Raw genomic sequence first — 21,519 nt, forward strand, 5'->3', positions numbered from 1 at the left:
TTTTTTTTTCAGAGGACGGGATGGTGTTGGATGCGTACAGTTTCTGTCTTCTCTTCTCAAGCAAATCTCCCCCTTTCAGACATCAACAGACAAGATAATAAGACACTCAGAGCACAATTCCGTATTATATTCAGCAACCAAAGGCTCATCTCTTGTCAGTTTGCATTTACTCTCCCAAGGATGTGACGCTTCTATCATCATGCTGTCAAAGTGAGCCAGGCTGGAACGACAGGAGCACTCATTTCATACACTTACTGTCTACATGAAATGGTCTGCACTTATTCGGATTCTGCCAAAATGGTGGAACATTTTCACAAAGGTCACCTAGAGACCCCCCTCCCCAAAAGAGCAGAATGAATCTTTCATTGATTCCTGGTACTGGAGGTCATTCAGAACAAAAAGTCCACGCCGAATGCCCCATCTGCTGTGACGCTTCTCTATACGTCCAGCTTTGTTAGGCTTCACTTACAGTCTGATTGTATGCTGGATTAGTGAAGTTAATGTCATCCGGACTATTCATAGACTAGTCACCCACGCAGGACTTTATTTTGGAGAGAATTTAGAGTTGCGTCATTAGAAAAGTAGCTGTACTTCTATAGAGCTGTAGTCAAGCAAAGAAAATCTGCCTAATGTTCAACCGATCTGTGTGGGTGATGGGGAAAAAATCTGCATGTTATTTCTAAATTAACTAAATTAATTGTAAATAAACATAAAAATACGAAATATTATTTTACCTAATTATTTTATAATTAAATGATAACGACAGTCAAAGCCTGCCCATATTTATATGATTTTGCCTGTAGTTAAGTTAATTTATTAAACGAAACATATTAACATTTTCTGATATGTTCACACTCAAAGCCCATCAAGAAGTCATGAGTTTTATAAAACCAAGACAATCAGCAACCTGCAAAAACACACATTAATCAACTACCCGACCCGCCCACTTGGTTGAACAAGAGCATATCTACCAACCGACCACAAAGCCTCAGCCCTTCTTCTCCTTAAATGTAGCTTTAAGTTTCACCGCCCATTGTTTTACTTAGATTTTGATCCCATTATCCTCCTTTCTAATCTAGTGTTTAGCTTGTGAGTGACCAAATTCAGCTTCTCACACTATTAGTTTCTTTCCTTTAGTGTGGCGTTGATGCACACTATTGTCTACACATAATAAAAAGATGGAGCTCCTCAGCTGGAAACAATTCAAACTAATGGAGGACCGTGGTGAGATAGCTTCAACGTACCTGGAAGCCACAAAAAAAGTTTTGAACGTTTCGACAAATATTTTTCTTTCTCTTTGTTAACGAAACGTTATTTTTAAAAACCACAAATCCTACTTATTCAGCCTTAAAGTTCCACATTTTGCATTTGCAAAAGTCACAACTTGACTTTATCTGCAAAACAATAAAATCCACTAATTTTGTATATTAATATACTTAGTGCATGCTGTCTTTTGTGCAAATTTCTCTTTTGCCTCTGTGTGTAGACGTGTGCATGAATTTGCAAAGAGACACGCACACACACACTGCTGGAGGCACGAGCTCTTATTATTTTTGTGTAATCAGCTTAGTGAGCAGGATGCATGGCGGGATAGGCTGCTTGCTGATGCAAAGAGCCCCGTAATGTTGTGTGGTGAGGTTAAGTAATAAAGTGGCGCAAACCCAGTGCTGAATGGGCCACGCTGAGTAAATAAGAGTGGATAAAGGAGGCCGAGGGAGAACACGTCTCTCCCCAGGAGCTGGATCTCATTATGGGGATTTCAGCTGTCTGCGCAAACTTGAAAACAAGCTTAATGCATGCCTATAAAGCAGGTGTAATACATTCGCTAATATGCCCGCAGTGCTCGTGGCTACAGCAACACAATCACTGCGTGGCTCAGAGGACAGGCAGCATGAGCACAAGGAGGACTTCTTGTAAAGGTCACCAGGTTTCACGGCTGCTTGCTTATGCAGAAATGACTTTGAGCAAAATAAAGAACTTCAAAATAACTGACTATATAATTCTCCCTGTTGTTTGTATATTTAAAGTAAAGAAGGTGATTGTTGCCTTGACTAGAAAGTATTCCAAACAAAAGCACATCACAAGTTTTGTAGGTGGATAGCTGTGGAGAAAATAAATTGAATTTCAATATGCATTTATTTTAGTTCCACGCTGTCTTTTAAGTTGGGAAAATCATTTTCCCAAAAATGTATATATGTTGTGTGCTATGCGCTCCATAACCAATATAGGCCTTTCATGTAGAGCTAACAAAGAGGCATCACATCTCCTGGCACGGACACGGTTGGTGTTGTTGAGATGTAATTGAAGCTGCAAGGGTCACATTTTCGGAATAGAAATTACAGTCTTGTCTTTGACTTGTGTGGCGTGAACCAGAGATGCATCCCACAGCCCTTGTGTCCTTCACAAGCCTTTATTATTTATAACACTCGCTCTTTGAGCAATGACCAGTACTAATGCATAACCTTCTGTCCTTCTGGCTGATTCGCTTCCTTTGAAACCAAAGATTGAGGCAGGAGAAGTGGGTGTATGGTGGATGAGGCAAGGGTGTGGGCGGGTGGAGGAGGGGGGGTGCTAGTATAGGGCAGTGGAGATCCAGGCTATGGAGAAGTTATTATGTTTTCTCCCTTTATATCTGAGGATGTGGAATAACACTGTGATGATTCTTTTCTCCAGAATAGAGTTATGGGCTTCAAAGCAATACTGTTTCCAGACGTCCCTCCTTCCACTATTTGTCTGCTCCACCAGAATAATGTGCTGGGTGGGGTGGGATGGGCTGGGTGTCTTTTAGCTACGTGATTATTTGCTTGTTTCCGCCTTAAACCGCTCAGCTCTGTAAATATCACTGCAACAGGGGAATACAGTAACAACTAACACGGCTCTTCTTTTACCAGATAAACTATTCTCTAGATCAGCTCTGTTAGGCTCGGGTTCAGTGGACGTGAGATAAAGTCTTGTGCGGCTTGTATCACCTGATGTCATCCTATAGTGATTGAGCCTGTGCTGCAGCGCCGGTGTGATCCATTGTTATAATACCTCTGTGACAGAAGGAACGGGTGAGGAGGGGGGGAGGAGAGGAGGAGAGGAGGCTTTGAGGGGCAAGGGGTAGAAAGTGGGACATAGGCAGCATTAGTGCCGGATAGCCTGGGGGGCCCAGGCTGATGTGTCAGGCATGACATGTGGGTGTCTAGCCCCCCCCACACACACACACACACACACACACACTTCGCCCTGGACTGCCCTCACACCCCACTACTTCTAAATGTCCTGCAGCTGACCAGATGCAACATGGGATGGACACAAATCCCCCAAAAGATGCTGTTTTTAAAGTGATTACAGTTTGAAGATACGTGTTTCAGGTTCAACTGTAACTAACGATTAATCTGTTAATTATATTTTCCATTACATTTTCATTCTACTAACTGTTGGAAAATAGTCCAGAGTCCAGGCTGATAATTCTTCATTTTACAAAACTAAAATATTTTAGATTACAACAGACAAAATAAATCAAATCATCATATTTGAGGAGCTGGAACCGGTGAATGTTTGACATTCTGGCTCGATAAATAACTGCAAATTATTATTTGATTGGAAAAATTGTTCTTGATTAATGTCATGTTGATTGACCAAACGATTCAGTCATAAAAACACAGAAATTAATTTTTACTATGGAGCTTTGTTCAATTAGATTTTATTCTTTTTTTAATTGAATTTATAAGTAGGGCTGCAACTGTAGAATATTTCATTATTGTTAAATCTGCTGATTATTTTCTCAACCTATCAATTCAAAGTTTTGTCTGTAAAACCATAGCAGCAAATAAAGATAACTATTTAAAAAAAAGAAAAAAAAGTGATTCAGATATCTTATTGTGTCCGACCAACAGTCCAAAACCCAAATATATTTACTTTAAGTGTGATAATACAGGGTTTGTTTGCTTAATCGGTTATTGAAATTGATCAACTAACAGATCGATAATCGAAGCCTTGGGTTTCTATTCAGACAAAGTGAGAAGAAAGCCTCTCTTCAGAACAGGGTTGCAGGCTGCCGGCAGCAGAATCCTATTTACAGCAAATATCATTTAGGTAATTTGGGAGGAGGAGCACTAGTGAAGCAGGCATCTCCTAAAAGGCTTACTGCTCTCTAAAGCTGTAGTCTTCATCTCAGCGTCCCACCTTCGCTGACGGCTCTAAAAGGATGAAGAATAATTTGGATTGTTATTTGCCTCTTTCAACCCTGAGCTAATCAGGTTGACATTGCTTTGGGAATGAGGAGGACGCTCCGTAACAGATGTGCTCATGTGCAAAGTGTCCCAAGTCCCCTGTGAAGATGCAACACAAAAGCCCTCTTCTCTCCTCCCCTCCCCTTCCTCTTCCCTTCTCCATCCTGCTCTCTCCATCACGCCGTCTCTCCTTCTTGACCTTTTGAAATGGGCAGTGCCTCTTCTCACCAATTTGCCTCCCTCTGGTCCCTCTCATGCTTGTGCTGCCTCCGTCTCCACTCCAGCATCAAGGGAGAGACAGGTAAGAGCTGGAGCAGAGCACTCTCATGTCAAAGAGCCTTTTGGTAAAGACCTGTGGCCACGAGTGAGAGCATAAGTGTTGGAGTCCTCACTGCTTTAAAGCATCGTTTGCATGCAGATTCATCCACAAACTGGGGGCTTGCTTTTACACACTGAAGTGTGCTATTTTCTTTTGTTTACAATCAAAACCTCCAGCCAGTTGGAGACATCTATTACACCGTCGCATCCGTTTCCTTCTGTCCTCTGAGTCTTCCCTCCGCTGCTTGTGGCTCGGAGAATGTCACAGAACTGCTGAGGTGTAAAATTCTCTCTGTTCGGCACCGCCTCCAATGTAATTCCTTAACTCCATAATTCCACGTTGTGCCAGAATAATGAATGAGATGGATTTCTTCTTTTCCTCCCGTGTGAGATCTCCCTTGCGCGACGAGGAATCTTGCTTTAATGTTAGAGGCCCAGAATCGGTGGCGTGGCCTCTTCTCCCTTTCGCCCTTCGCTGGGCTCTTAATTAAGGAAACGACAGCTCTTCTAGAGGCAGCAGTAGCCTTAATGTAGCTAATAGTGTTACAGGCAGCCACTCACAAGTCCGTCTCTGGTGATTTTCTATCCACAGAAACACTATTGACCTGTCCTCTGCAGCTTCTCCACCCCGGCCTCTAAACAGAGTATTACTTCCCCGCAGGTCCGGAGGGAGCCATCTGACTAAGAGCACCTGGAGTTATTGGCAGCAGATTATGCCCTGTGTTATTGTTGAGGGCTTTGGTGGGAGTAATGAAACACTGAGCTAAATCACGGATGATTTTTGGCCCTCTTGCATTCTACAAGGAGTTAAGTAAATCGTGTTGCAGGCTGCTCTCCTCCACACGGCACCATGCCTTGTGTGTAACAATGCTTTCTTTAGTCCAGGCTGCTTTAAATAGAATAGTGGAATGCAAGTGGAATGCAAGTTGATGTTGTAATGCAACATCAACATCAAAGTGGCATTAACAAAATCAATGGTCGAGCAATCTCGGACGATTGTTTGCGAATTGATGGAATCAACGCTCGTGTGTGATGTGGCTTGTTTATCGCGGCCCGTCCTCTACACTTCAACCGCTCACAAGCGCTCTGAATCGAATCAATAGCACGACACACGTGATGACACAAATCATAGTGCTGTTTTGCATATTTGTGTGTGCTATAATAATTATCTCTACTTCAATAATTCAACGTATTATAACAATTACTAATGTAATCCTCTTATAATCTTCGCTCTTTTTAAATGTGTTCACATGTGAAATTATTTTTCTATGGATTAGATTTCAGTGGCAAAATGATTGACACCATCTTAATAGCAAACAAATGCACTCAGCCAGACATTTTGAAAAGGACCATTATAAAAACGGGGGTTGGCTGTTCATTGTGAATAGAACTGAATCGTTACCAGGCCTCTCTCGTACATTTGACAACTTACATAATGCATTTCCACTAAAATAGCTTAAGTGTTAAAGCTTCTTTTATGGGCAAGAATTGATTCACGAATGCTTTGAGGCGAAAGCTAACACGAACACAAAGCTTTCAATAACACCCATTTTATTCACACTGTCAATGTATGAAGCGGCTGCATTAGACAAGGTGGCATGCTGATTGCTTTATGAAATCCAGGCTAATTGTTTTGTGGTGTAGTCCTTGGGGCACCCTGCATTAAGACAGGCTGAACCAAGTCAAATAAATAGGGCTCTTTGCCCCCCCCCCCCAATGGCCCGACACACACACACACACACACACACACACACACACACACACACACACACACACACACACACACAGAGAGACCTTCTGCCTTCTGTGGCATTGAAAGTCGCTCTCCAGTGGCCACTTTGCTGATCAATGAAAGAGAATTTATTTTGCGGTGATATTGGCATATTTCCATGACATAAGTCGCATCAAATCTGTGCCCTGTAATAAATATAATCATTTCACTTGCATACAGAAGCATTTTCAATGAACATATCCTTATGTCACTGTCGAATTATTAAGACTTGATTCATGTAATTTAATGAATCCTCTTTCTTTCAGTCAAGGCCGTGAAGAACTTGAATACCTGTACGTGGACTAAAGACTTTTAATTTCAGGGTGCTTCTACTGTAGCGGTGGTGACGCTGCTCAGGAACATGAAGCATGAACGTCCTAGATAAATGTAAAGCTACGCTGAATGTGCATCGCCTGTTCTTTCCTCCGTTTGGCCTCTTCTTTCATCTCTCCTCACATCAATACATGCATTCACTTCATTTTACCCGTTGTGTAACCTGCGCATCGCGCCATCAAAGGACTTTCTTTTTAGTAAAAGTTTGATGGAGATATTTTCCCTTCCCCCTCGTATACAGTATTAATCTCAATCTGGAAATCCATTTAAGAATCCTTCACATTGGATAAGCAGATTTTTTATTTTTTTTAAAGAAAAGCAAAACATGTACAAAGATTCTAGCAATAAAGAAGAATTGAAGAGCGACTCCCTGGGCCTTTCTCCTGTCAGCTATTTAATTTAGTTAAAGAAATTACACAAATCCTTTGGGGAAAGATGTGCATGTGTATTTATTTATTATCGATTCTTTTTCCCTGTGATAAATGCGTTAACGTTCCAGATATTTGCAAGGGGATGAAGCTTTCTAAGTTATTGTGAAATGAAGGCATCAAAGAATCGTTACTCAGTAAGTCTCCCACACTGCTTATCAGATAGAATACATTATTCACAACCAATATCTTAACGACAGTCATGAGCCGTGCTGTTTGGAGCCTGTCGATGACGTTATAAAGTCTCAGTCCTTCATTATGGCTGAATATCTTCATTTAGCAAATTGGCTTTGTTATGATGATAAATAGAAAAGAGCAGTGTGTCAGCAGCATTTGGAGTCTTTGAGGTGGAGGGAAATGAAAATCAGGTATCACTTTAATGCAAACAACCAGAGTTGGAATTAACTGCTTCGAGACAATACCGCTAATGAAATCCAGTAAAAAAATAATACGGCCTCATAATATTCACCCTCCAAAAATGAATGTGAAATTATACAGCGGTTTATGATGACATTGTACTCTATCTGTCACTTTGCATTGACTCTAACGCAGCCACAAAGTCTCTCCTGTTTGCTCAGATTGATCTTAATTCCGGATACTGAGTGCGCAGGGTGGGGCTGCGCACAGCATGATCCATAATGGGTGAAATAATTGGTGAAAAGAGACTGGCTTGTCAAAACAGGCAGTGCGTTTGCGAGGTTGATAAGCGAGAGGATGTGGACCTCCGTCGAGAAGCAGGGCCAGCCAGCCAGAGGTAGGAACCAGCTCGAAAAGCAGCCCCCCCCCCCCCCCCCCCCTTGGGCTTTCACATCAGCCATCAAACGCTTGAGGTTTGTTAGGTCATGCCACTCACCAATTATTTGGATTTTATGTAAAGATGAAATGATTTTGTTTGGCGGAGGGGAGTTAAAAATGTAATGCGTAAATAAACATGACAGGCAATGAGTCTGCTCGGTGTGACGCGCTTAGAGAAGGACTACAAACCGCTGCATGCACTCTGTGTTTCACAAGAACATAACTATTCATCCCGTCTTCAGCAGACAAAAAGAGTGTGCCTTTTCAATTCAAACTCGGTCCGAGCAGAAAGACTCAGGAGGAAGTCAGAGCACTGGACAACCACAAAAGACAAATAATTAATAAAGAGATGTCCAAAGAAACTGCTCAACTTCTTGAAGGACAGCCGTGTGAACCCAGGTTAAGGCTGGTGTTGGCATCAATGGAAGGCCTGAAGTGGCACGCCTGAATCGGTGGGAAGATGGTCGGTAAAGGAACAGGAGTCCTTCTCTATAATAGCACCTTCACCAACTTATTACAAAAGACTTTCATCCTCTGAACATTTTCTGAAATTTGAAAAATCCCTTGTTTTCATAAATCATCCTGAATGTTTCTGTTTCTTTTTTTTATGCGTGTCAAAGTTCACTAGGCCTTTGTTGTGGTTCAAGTTTTCAGCTCATTCTAGCTTCAGTACGATCTAAACACCCTTCACGTTCGCTTTCTCTTCTTTTAAACAAATCCTCCCAGAAAATTAAATAAAGTCATTTTTTAGTAAAACAGTGTTTTTCTTCTGGACAGTCAGTTTGGTAAAAGACATCTGAGAGACGTTTCATTTTTCTGACAGTTCTTTCTGCAAGATTGACTCGTCTCTGCACTCAGCGAGCCTCTGTGTCACCAGCGAGGCCTCGCGCAATCCCGATATCATCGGGGTCAAAGGGTGAGGGTCAAAGCAGCCTCTCTGACCTTCCGGAGCGATCCACACTCTGTGCACCGCCGAGAGATTCTGTGAGATAGCGATTGCTACGATATCCAATCGGCGGTGTCCTTTGTTTTCCCTGCAGCCATCAGCAGGCTTATTATCATGTCCCTGTCTGCTCCACTCCACTCTGCCCTCACAGCAAACAGGTCTAATTGTGTCTCGTAGCTGCGGGCCCAGAGCGGAGGGTGGGGGAGAGTGGGTTTAGATGAGTGATACTCGCTGATGTAAATGGCTGAATAATATGGCCCCGGCGTTTGTGGTGGAGCTCTATCTCTCAGCGGTAATCTAGGCCATCGGGGACCCGCCAGTATGCATCATCCCCCATCAATGAGCCTCTCCGCCGGTTGGTAATTTATTCAGCGCTACAGCGGTTATTGATAAAGCACTTAAACACAAATTCCCCTCCTTTCCCCACTGCCCTCCTCTGCGCCGCACGACAATGTGTTGTAATATCACAACGCGGTCCGTGTTGTGTGTTTATCTACTTACATTGTGTTGATCTAAGCTGGATTCTTTGTTGTCTCTCTCTGCCTGTTGCTGTCCCAGGAGCTCGAGACGGTTCGGTCCAGTCTGACACCAGCAGCAGTCCTTCTGAGCAGAGTCACCTGGGCCAGTCCCACCCGGGGTTCCCAATGGGTCCACAGGTGAGCAACCCAAAACTCCAGACGCTCTGGTTAATCAACGGTAATGTGAAAACGTTGAGTTGCTCATTTAAGAAGTTTACAAAAGCCGAAACTGCCACAATGACTCAAATTTACACGAGTTATGACACCTGTGCTCAACTATAAAAGGTGAGTTAGCCTCCTTCATCGAGCAAGTCTGCAGAAATGTTATTCAATAAAACTGACATAATAAGATATTAGACAGTGTCTTGTGTGTTTAAGACAAACTGAAATATTACAAAGTTGGAAATTTGTATTTTTATTGTTTTTAAATATTTAGATAGCCCACTGTGTCTCCACCTTATTCCAACTGACTTCTAAACTCCTAAATATACTGCAAAAACATGTATCTGACTAAAGCAGAGAGCAGCCTCATCAGGTTTCAAGTCCAGAAGAAAGGACTCACGTGACACCAGACATGAAGGTTCAATACTTCCACCAGGTCCAGTGAGAATCAGTTCCTTCTTTTTGATGATGAGCGCTCCTCGTTCGTTTGTTGTGGGCTCCTTCGTAGTTTATTTTTCGGCCTCCATGCACGAATGACTCAAAGATGGCGAAGTTCATTATATTAAAGAGCAACTCAAACAATCGACGACTAACTGGTCTCTGTTAATTGAGTTATCTTTACTGTGATCTTTATCTTCACAGCTATAATGAGAATACGATTAAGGCGTGTGTCAGTTGCAGTAATCAACTTCATATTCTTTCAGTGCATGTGAGTGAAACAAAGAGAAACAAACACTCACTGAATGCTAAACTGTGAATCATTTCCAGCTACGGTGTGAAAGGTATTTTGTCATCACACATCAGATGTAATTGACTTGTGGCACTAATGAGCTGACGATACAGGCCTTGTCAAAACAAGCAGCCTGCAGCCCTGTTAATAGCTCAATCTGGCTTTGTCCTATCTGATTGGATTTATTGGCCTGGTGGCTCTGCGATGTTTAATGAACATCTATCTCATTAGTGTTGCTCAATGTCAGCGTCCGGTTCCCTCCGCCCTCTTTAATAAGGCTGTTCTCCCCGCTCTCAGTGTTACTCAATGACAGTCACTCCTCATCAGGACGAACAGAAGAGGAAACACGAGAGAAGTGAGAGTGGTTTCGTTGGGCAGGTTTGTAGGGTGAGGAATCCCCAGTGAAGGAGTCAATCTGCTGCAAGTGGGAGTGAAGAATGAGCTTAATTAAAAGCAGTTTTTTTTATTACAGACACCCTCGCTGGTCAAAGCCACTGTTTTTCTAATAGATAAGAAATAAACACAAAAGGAAGGCATCTCGAGCAGGAAGCAGTTACAGCCTGAGCCTCAGCAGGCGGCTCTCAACAGTCACCATCTAATATATTAATGCTGTCAGTACAGTCTCTGTGAAGCTAACACTTTTCAGAAACAAAGGCGCTCCGCATGCCATACCCAATTCTCTTGTTCCAGGATCAATATGTTTTGATAGATTCTCGCTCCAGAGCCGGATATTGTTCGAACAACCATTATCCGATGGTAGTTTACCCAACATGAATCCACCTTCCTTCTGTTTCCCACTCGCAGTTAGGATGACAAAAGTCTGCTATCTGGGTGATTATGGGCAATTTCTCAGTGCCAGAGCTGCCAAGCAGATAGAAGGGCCTATTCTCCCCTGATGGGCAGAGAGGCTGGGTACCACATCCAGTCCTGAGTGGGGCCGCTTCCCCATCCAGAGCCCAACACACACCCAGTGTGTGCGTCCGTGTGGCCCCTAGGAGACCACTTCTCAACACTCAGCCGTCAGCCTGCCAAGCACTGTACAACAGCACCTATGGAGAGGAAGAGTGAGAGTATCGGGCGAAAAGCCAGAAGGTGAACTGCTGCTGTTAATCTAGACGAGAGGTGCTGGGGATTCTGCTAGTCAAAGCGTGTTGTGTGGCTGCAGAGTCAAGCTAATTGTGTTCATGCTAAATGTATTCTTATCTCTGATTTTGATGTGTGTATGTACAGTGTTCTCACCTCAGATGAAGATCATAATCAGTCTTAAAGTGGCACAACAAACAGCCTAAACACTAAGAGCTTTTCCATGCTTTCAAAATATTCTCCAAAGTTACCGTCTCTCTGCAGCCGCCTGTAATGATAAATAAATCAGGGCTACATCTGATAATTGCAGAATTGTCTTTTAATGTTATTCTCTTCTATGTGAGGCTGTCTTTGCTGTCAAGCCTGGCAGTCTCATTTTGTTTGACTCAGAGATGAATGTTCAAAGACTGTCTTTGATTATATGTTGCTTCAATTCAAGATTAAATTTAGTATAAAACGCAAGATTAAACATATGTCACTTGCAGCTAACAAACGGCTTGCCTTTGTTTTTATGTCCTTTGAGGATTCTTTGCGATTATTAATTCATTTTTTTAAAGTTAATGGCAAATGTCATTTTGAATGCTCTCAGAAGCGTCAGATATTGTCATTTGTTATGTGCATGTGTTGCATATCAAAGCAAATGTTGAGAAAGAGGAATCCTATATGGTGTGTATGATTACTCCTGCCAGCAACAATCACCTCTCCGTGCTTTTTGTTATTCCTTGAACAGCTTAGAAACACAAGCAGGTATTCATTTGTCTCTCAATGCAGATTTTTCGCCCTGAGATCTCTGTGCGTTCTGGCTTTAAACCCACACGACCTCATACCTCTAAAAAAAAAACTAAAAAAAACGTGATTGCATGTATGTCGGAGTGGGTGCAGGCGTTCCGCACCATGCAGGGTTATCACAGTGACACGCCTGTCACCTAGCAGCACCAGATTTGGGAGTACGGTGGGGTCTTCGCACCAGTCAGCCCGCTCTGCCTCCTGTGCAAGCTGCAGACACGCCATGCAAAACAGAAGCAGATAGCTGACAATTGGAGTTAAAGGCTTGAGAACTTAAGTCACAGTGGAGGAGTCAACACAGTGCAGCCAGGCTCACCTAGCAACGTCTAAAGGCTGCTTTACTGTGGACACAACACAAGCTGACAAGTGTATTATTTTATTCCAAACAATTCAATTCAACGCTTAAACTGTAATTTTGTTGGATTTTGCAGCATCTTCAGCATCTCCTGTCTCGTACCTCCAATGTAAATTCAGCTTGACATGCTCAAAGGCTGACATAATTTGAAAAAGGTTTTATCAGAATGAACACAATTTGAGACGTCGTTCCCTGTGTATTCATGGAGATTCCAGCCACGGTACAAACATTACCACTTCTGGCTCAAAGCTCTCGATGAAAAATGTGTCGGTGTATTACCAAACCGACTTCCTCGGAAAATACATTTGAAGAGATCTTCTACTGTGCAAAATACCTCAGAGCGATACTTCTGATAACATATCTTTTCCTCTATGGGTATGACTGCACCGAATCCACTTGAACTAATGTGAATGAATGGATACATGAAGACTTGAGAGTGATGTGTTACATCCCTCATCAAAAGAGTAAAGCACTGCTATGTCTTTTAGAAACAGCACTGTGTATTTCAGGCACATTTCTGTGGTACCAGGGGTTTGTTCAATGGGAGGAAACATAAATCACTCTGCATCTCTGTGAAAAAAGAATTCTCAGCTCTTTCACAAAGATTGGATTTCATCTCCGTCTGCACCAACGGAAGTGTGTTTTGACTGTCAGTCTGTGACACAGCGAAGCACAGAACTCATCTGCAAAACAACTGCATTCATCGAAACACGTTGATTAGTGATACAGTCACTTTGGTGGCATCTGCTTTACTTGACTCAATTATGCGTCCCAGAATATAAAATAGTGTGTGTATATATATATATATATATATATATATATATATATATATATTTATCAATCAAATGTGATGCCCTCACTCCGTGTTTTTCTTCTGTAAAACAATTATTCTGCAGCTCTGCAAGTAATGCTGGCAGATAATCCGGTCATTATCATTTATCGGCTACAGAGGAATTTTATCATGTGTTTGTTCTACAAAATGGTAAATTAAGGATTTTGTGCAAAAAATCTGCTCTGGAAGCTTTAATTTTACACGTATGATTTTTTAATATTTTATGTAATTTTTCATATATTTGTGATTTTGGGATATATGACGTTATTGGAAGATATCCTTATTGTTACCGTGGTAATGATGTCAACCATATCGTCCAGCGTTTGGTTTGGTAGTAAGATGTTTTACTTTAATGGTATTAATTGTGCATTCTAAATGAAAAACAGATCTTATTAAAATCCAATACATTCTCTAAAATAATATTGTTTTATAAACATTAGAAGATTAAGTCAAATGTTAAATAATTTAGCACTTTTCATTCATATTTAAAGTCACCGTGAAAAGGAGGTTAGAGCATCTTTTTGTCTTAATAAAGTAGGTTAGTTATAGTGTTTATTCATTATAAGAAGGACTCTATTATACACAACTCTTTTGATTTGGAGTCACATTAAAGAGAAAAACTCTGTGTTTATATATTGTTATATAATGCATGTGTGTTGTGTGTGTCTGCTGCAGTCCCTCCTGGTTGCCCAGCAGCTGGCCAACGCGGTGGGCGGCGTGATGTCCGGGGCGGCGTCGGGCATGAACCAGCCCATCCTCATCCCCTTCAACGCCGGCGGACACCTGGGCGGCCAGCAGGGCCTCGTTCTCTCCCTGCCCACCGCCAACATCCAGAGCCTGGTGGCTGCTGCTGCTGCGGGGGGCATCATGACGCTCCCTCTCCAGAACCTGCAAGGTAAGAAAGAGGGCAGCGTCGACGAGCAGCGACTCGTTGTTATGACAGAAACAGGGTCATCGTGACATCGTGTCATCCCAGGAAGAAAGTAGAAAATGATTCAGGCAGTCGAGGAAACAAATCCACCGTCTGATGGTCATTTAATGAAGTATGATGAGTAATAAATACAACAAGTAATGATCCCAACAACAGCTTGTTATACATCCATCGTATGACATAGACAAGTTTTTAGTTTTTTCTTCAATAAAAATGTTTTACAAAGCTCTTCACCAGGTAAGAATCCTTCAGGGGTTTGTATCCCAAAAAGCCGCTATCCTCAACTTTCCCGAAGGAACAACCATATTAATTACAGGTCAACGTTTTGCAGTGCAGCGCAAAAGCACTTTATGCCTCTTTCCTGTACATAAGAGTGCACTGTACTTCACTTTTTTTATCTTTTTTTCCACCTCATCTGTCCATCCACATGGCTTTACTTATCCTTGCCTTTTAAACTTTAATGCCCAAGTGTTCTCTTTTGATCATAGTTGTAAATGGTTTTCATTTTAATGTTTAAAACATTGTCTCTTTTATACCATTAGATTGAGGGATGGATGGGGAAACCATCAGTCATGAATCTTGGATGAGAGAGCTGCACTAATGTAAAAAGATGCCAGGCTACATGTAAAGCAGTGTGTTTTTGGGATGGAGATTACAATAATGCCAGAGCAGCACAAAGTGCAGGGAAAGCTCCCCTCGTGTGGGGAAATGGATGGACAGATGCCCTGAGTGAGGAAATGTGGAGGTAGAAGCCTAATGGACACAAACATGCATAAATAACAGCAGCCATCGCTGTGGGCAGAGCTTTTAATAAACCCGCATCTATCTAGCGAGCCCTTCAATGTATCCATCAGTAGTGGACGATAATGGGCCCAGCAGGCCCGTCTGACTCACACTTCAACAGATCTTCCTGCCGGTGCACGAGGAACAACCCAGAGGCTTCAGTGATCTGATGAACTGATCGACAAACACATTGTCAGGGTGTCAGAACGCCAAAACAAACACCTCTCAGTCATCCTTATTGTCCACTGACAAACAAACCAGCAGACAGCCCAGGAATCCAATGTCCTGATAACATTCCCCATCCATGAGAGATAGCAAAAAAACAAAACTGTTGTGGAGAAATGCCTCTGTGGCAGATCTTTTTTTAAGCGTGTGGACTGACAGACTGCCTGTTCGCACGTCCTCTTATCTAAAGGGGATGCATTGAAGGGACCTCCATGGAGAGAAAGTGACACAAGTCACGAGTGAAGCTAAATGTCTTGACTGTGTCCGAGCCCCTCCGGCCACGCGACGCTCCTCCACTCTGCCCTGTCTGAGCTCATCACAGCTCCGCTGAATGAGGCCTGCTGGCACAGCACCTCTGTCAGACAACTGCAGCTCTGGCCTCTGCCCCCGCATCCCCCTCGCTTCCCCTCCCCCGCCCCTCCGGGTCTCCAGGCCTGATTAATCACACACATAATACAGTGGCGCACCGTCGCCAGGGAGCAGTCGGCTCATTTCACGACCTCGGGAGCAAGTGTGCTTTACAGCGCTCGCGCTGTTAGCTAATTAGCGTCAGATCAGACACGAGACAACTGTGAGGCACAATAACGAGACTCCGGGAGGAGCCCAGCCAATGGCTGTATTTAAATGTAATGAGGCAGCTAATGACCAACTAATAAGGCTGTTTGTCTTGGGGAACGGGCAGCTGAGGGTGGACGAATTGAATTCTTTACATGAGAGCCGGCATCCTCGTAGCCTCATAGTCATAAGAGAATGTAATGTTTAATAAGTTATATTAGAATAGTTTTTTTCAGTCCAGTTTGTTCATTTCGTACATTTTCATATTCTGTTTTAAAGACGGAAATCAAATGAAAAGATCAGATCGGGTGAACTAGTGACAACAGCATCTTTGATCCCGCGTTTGATCGCACTAATCAAAGCTCCGTGAGCATCGTGTTGACAAGAGGGGACCGGCTGCACTGCTGCGAGCTTTAGGAGGGCAGCTCCCTCCGACTGTGATGAATAACTATCACTGTAATGGGGTTGTGCTATAAATTTGGAGCGGTTGCTTAAATAAAAGTGAGCAGCGTCTTGTGGCAGACTCGGTAAACACAGGCACCAGTGTAACTGGTTATTTGTCAGAATGATTTATGCCCGCAAACATGCAGTAAAAACAAATTCCCAATGAAACTAAACTAGGGAGAAAGTTATCTTTTGTGACAGAGTGCGCACAATTCTAGCTGACTTCACAGAGGAGAAAAGTAGGTTGGGTCACGCTAGAGGTCTGTAAATGTGACGGCTCATATGAATACAAAACATACGTGATTTCCACCATTTCAAACGTAAGTATGTACGACTGAAGCAGACAGAACACGTACAGATCTTTTGTTGTTGTTTGATATGATGCTAACTTTCTGATGCATTTTTAATAGGTTTTTTATTTCACATGATTTTATAACAAGCAAAACATGATTACTACGCTTGTAAAACTAGTTGTATCAAAGCGCTGTACCATGTAACGCCCAATGGGAGGAAGCAGAACAAAGTCTCATCTGTCTACTCTTCTTCCTCTAAGACTCACTCAAAGGTAATGCAAGAAGCTAGTTTACTGGCGCTCTTTCATATTAATAAGCATATCCCATCTTATTTGCTGTGAGCAGAAAGCCAGGCAGCGCATCACATCAGAGAGCTGAGCTCTAATGGTGAGGTGAGAGCATTGTTCCTCTGTACTCGTCCGCAGGAAACACAAAACAGCACTCAGGCTTCCCGATAAAGGTCGGCATCCCACTCACCTGCAGTAATGAGACCCGGTGTCAGTGCCAATCAAAGGCATGTCTGCCGTTTTGATGAAAATGTTCAGCGGTGTCGTTCGCAGGTTGCGAGTGTTGGTGCGATACAAATTAGGGAAATCTCTCTGCTCATTACACCACCAAAGGGTGGGCTCCTCCGGAAAGAGCCAAATGTTTCCACACTAGTAAGACATGTCAGACTGCATCTCTTCTGCCTCAGCTGGCTGCTGCTCCTTTAAGAGGTTAGATCACCGGGCCGGGCCGCTGACTTAACCCCTGTCTGCTGTGGCTGTGCCTCTGCGTCCCTTTACCCATTACATTACTGGAACTAGAGAATTTCAAACATCCTTTTTTGGGTTTTGTTACAGCCACACTAGTTGCTCGTTTTTGTTTTTTCTCATGTGTAAATTTGTCAAATCATTTTGGGATGAGAAAAGAAAGAAGCCATTGTTTGTGTGCACGTTCAGCCAACAGAGGAGTGCATTAAGAGGCCTCGGAGCAAGCGGTCCACATTTCCTCACATCAACACCTGCCATTTTAACGCGATAGAGGCCAAACCCATCCCTTCTCCCTTATCGCTGTTTAATTTGAGGTGTTCTCAGGCAGTATGTATTCCACGTCGTCCTTTAATGATTTAACTTTGCTGTGGTTGTAAGATGACTCACAGGGGAGAGAGCTGCATTAAATAAATAACAGTGATAAAATGTAGACCTCATACATTTCAAAGCTAATGCAACTAGCGGTGCAATAGGAGCAGCTGCACACAGTCCTGGAGCGGTAATTTGATTGATTTGTTGTGACAGCAGCCAAATAATTGAGAGTGAGAGGTGCTGCTGGAGATGAAGCGCAGACAGAGGCAGGTTCGCCAGGCAGTCCCAGCAGATATGGCACTCGGGTTCTCATCTCCGCCATTGATATCTGCCAGTGGTTTTATTGTTTGTCTTCAATAAGCAGCTTGGAAACGTGTGGGGTTACTGCTTTTGTGACAGTTTGGCGACGGAGAGAGAAGGAAAAAAAAAAAATCACCAATCAAAATGTACAGAGGAGCGTTGAGAGGGTTAGAATCAAACACACAAATGTACACTCGGGCTGAAGCGCAGGTTTACTGTACCTGCACGTACCAACACACAGACACTCCCACGGGACTCATGATTTACACTCTGATGTCTGTTTTTGAAGCTGAGATGTAAGTAAATTCCCCCTCTGGCGTTTCACTTGTTGCAGACATGCTAATGATTTGTTCTGAATTCAAGTTAGATATATTTCATAATTGTAAAAAAAAACAAAAAACAACACAGTACAAATGATGCAAAGTGTATTTGAATATACAGCAAGATTATTTTAATCCACGAGATATTTTTATGTTTTCTGTCTGGAGAAACACAGTCGAGCTGTTTGTCTTAACCTTCTGGCTCTTGACTCGTGTTTTGTTTCTGTGGATGGTGGCGGTGTCACTCTGGCTCAGCCGTGCCACAGGACAGCACACTGCCAGAGCCTGAAATAGAAAGAGAGAAAGAAAGAAAACGGGGGGGAGGATGAGTCTTTATGGCGGTGTGGAGGAAGACAATAATATTGTTAATCAGATGTGGCTGTGTCTGCTGCTCCACAGCAAACCCTGACATCTGCCCTCACTGGTAAACACTGAGGGAGGCTTTTTGCAAACCTCCTGCCATAAACACACAATCTACAAGACAGTCCCTCTACATTACACAGTATGTCTGTCTGCACTGTGTTTACAGGGAGTCCACTGCGTTTATTTAAATGTGTTATTTATTAGGAGAGAAGAGGTTTTGAATGCCAACATGACAAATTAGCTTCCAATGACATGAATAATTAGGACGATGCAGAATTATTCTTATTTAATCCAGCTGTTTTCTACTCCCTTAGCTCCTGTGCTTTAACAAATAACCTTTTCCCCGACGTAATTCAGTTTTTAAATGTGAAACATGCACACTGTTATGCAACTAAATGAACACTTCGCCATTGAAAAATATGACAAGTTATGTAAATTTCAATAACTTTTTCTAAAATCTTCTGCACACTGATTCCCTCAATAAATATTCAGCATTTAAGATTGTTGCATATATTGATTAGACGTCCCCAACAATTATGAGCCCAATCAATAGTGTTCAGCTTTTCATCATAATAATAATAATCAGCATTTTGTTCCTGGTGAGTAGACCAGTCGCTCTCTGAGGTTTAAATAAATGAGAGCGTAGTGAATCTGGAAACAATGACAGTACATAATGTGTATTGTTTTCATGATATTTCAGCACTTGTAAAATGCTTCCAGTAAATGCCTTGACCACTTGACCCCGGGGTTGTTTTGTAGAAATTACATTTCACTTTTTTTCCTCCGTTTTCCGGCCAGACTGTTTCCAAAAGATTTGCTAAAGGTCTGCCATACTGCTGAGGTGCAATTCAGTGGCTTTCAGCAACAATCTGTAGTCAAGCATTTTAAATGAAAATTGATTTGTGATTTACATGGTCAGTGAGGGGAAAATGAACTTATGAAATGTTGTAAATGAAATATTAGACAAGGTGCAGTGGGAGAGAGCAGACAGAGATGGTAATCTTGTGGAACTGGAATTCCCGCCTGGCAGAACTGGGTGACATTTTACATTTATCTGTGTTCTGCATGAGTTGTAATGTTAATGGTAATTTTATGGGACTGAACCGGAATGAAAATGGTGATATCACCGATTGCTTCAAATGTGGAATTGTGTAAAGTAGCACAGCTGCATCCTTTATTTCCCATTTGCCAGTAATGTGAGTTATTGCATGATCTGTTCTCTGAGGTTTTTATCGGTGTTTCTACTCAGAGCGGCTAAATCACACACCTCAGGATGAAATACACACACTGCTGTATTTCATATTAGTATGAATGCCAAATTTACCTGTGAATGTTTCTCGCATTTTACAGTCGGCCTTTGCTTTTGTTAAAGCTTTCCTGTGAATTTGTGCATCACAGGTACTTTAAATAGCAATGACTAATGATTCATTATGAAAACCTGCTTAATGCTACTATATGTACAGCTTCATTTTGATATACTGTATTTGGACTTTTAATATAACTATACATAACATTATAATTTAAACTAACATCTTATCAATATGGATCTATCATGGACTTAATAATACAAGCAAATCAATGTAGCATTAGGCTCTAATCAATACTACTTACACTCAGCCCAGATGTTCTAATTTTAATCGATGCCTTGTGCAGTGAATGTTTCCTTTTTCCACTCCGGCCGTGTACAGCATGTATGGATTTTCATCGAGCGCGCTCCTCCGTGTTTGAAAGAGAACAGAACCAAAGAAGTGAGGAGAACAAACAAAGCGGTCGGGCTGCAGCAGCAGAGGGGCTGTGGGAGTCTGGGAGCCGGGGCAGGATCACACAGAGGTCATTTCTAAACACGGCTCTCCGGTTCCCCGTCTGTGAAACCAAAGAGTCTGCGGTGACATTTGTCAGCAGATGGTATGGAACCAAACCCCTCACCAGCGGGGACGCCTCAGCCGCTGCTAAAAGCTATCTGTGGTTACTAATTGCTGACCAGGGCCTAATTACCTTAATTAATGGCTGAGGTATCTGGGGGCCAGATTTGTGGGGCTTTTATCAGTATCACTGCAGCTTAAAAGGTCCCGTAGGAGGCCTGAGGAGTGTGTTAAGTCCCGTGGGTGCTATTTCTGGACTAACTGCAGACACATCACAGATGGATCCCGTGGCATCAGTACAGGACGACATGTTTGGGGAGAGAGAGAGAGATATCTTATACTCTCAAATCATAAGTAAAGCTCACTATCTCCAGCTAGGGAGGAAAGGCATTTTCTTGCCTTTCCTTCGAAACATATTTTCTACTTTTTTTCCTCTCATACACACACGAGCCCGTTTCCTGAACTACACCGCCGTAATTCACGATGACAAAGTAGACTTAGCACCTTTTTCCACAGACCGTGGGGGGTTTTGTTCGGTGAGCTCTCACTGTGAAATTAGCCCCGGTACTTTCATTTTCCAGCTGCGGTGAAATGGTTAAAAGACACAGATCAGCCAGTATGAAAATAGAACTGATTCAACAAAATCTGCTGCTTCCCCTTGCTTGCTCGTCACCCATCCAGAAAAGAAAAGAAAAAAAAAACTCCCCCCTATTCTTCCATCCCCCCCCTTTCCTTCCCTACTATCCCATCCTCACCCCCTCCCCCAACCCCGTCAGGCACCTTGTCCGCATCTGAAGAAGGCTTGTAAGTTTCGGGTGCATACATTTCTTTTGATGATATATTGTCCCGGTGCGGAATTTCATTTACTGCCGCTGCCCTTTGCTGAACCTGTTGCTAGTCAGTGAGCACGATAAGCGTATAAGTAGCATGCTACTTCATTCATCATACATCGTTCTGGGCTCTCAAATATCTCATATACGATTCAGGAAGAAACTACTAAACCGGCACAAAGGATCCCTCCAGGATCAGCTGAGGTTCCATTAACTGCTGTGTACAAAATAGAGCACAGTGGGTATTTGTTATCAAATGCACATTTCCAGTGTAT

General features: G+C 42.7%; 1 protein-coding gene across 1 annotated transcript in view; it reads left to right on the forward strand.

The window, feature by feature from the left end:
* pou6f2 (POU class 6 homeobox 2) overlaps positions 1-21,519 on the forward strand; it is a 66,988-nt gene that overhangs the window by 10,838 nt on the left and 34,631 nt on the right. Inside the window, exons 4-5 of the mRNA XM_068709513.1 lie at positions 9,367-9,464; positions 13,950-14,169. Of these exons, the coding sequence (XP_068565614.1) occupies positions 9,367-9,464; positions 13,950-14,169 (318 nt within the window). The remainder of the gene's footprint in view (positions 1-9,366; positions 9,465-13,949; positions 14,170-21,519) is intronic.

Source organism: Cebidichthys violaceus, unplaced genomic scaffold, assembly GCF_023349555.1.
Source record: "Cebidichthys violaceus isolate CVI_PGR_0920_01 unplaced genomic scaffold, fCebVio1.0.p SCAF_15, whole genome shotgun sequence".
NCBI lineage: Eukaryota > Metazoa > Chordata > Actinopteri > Perciformes > Stichaeidae > Cebidichthys > Cebidichthys violaceus.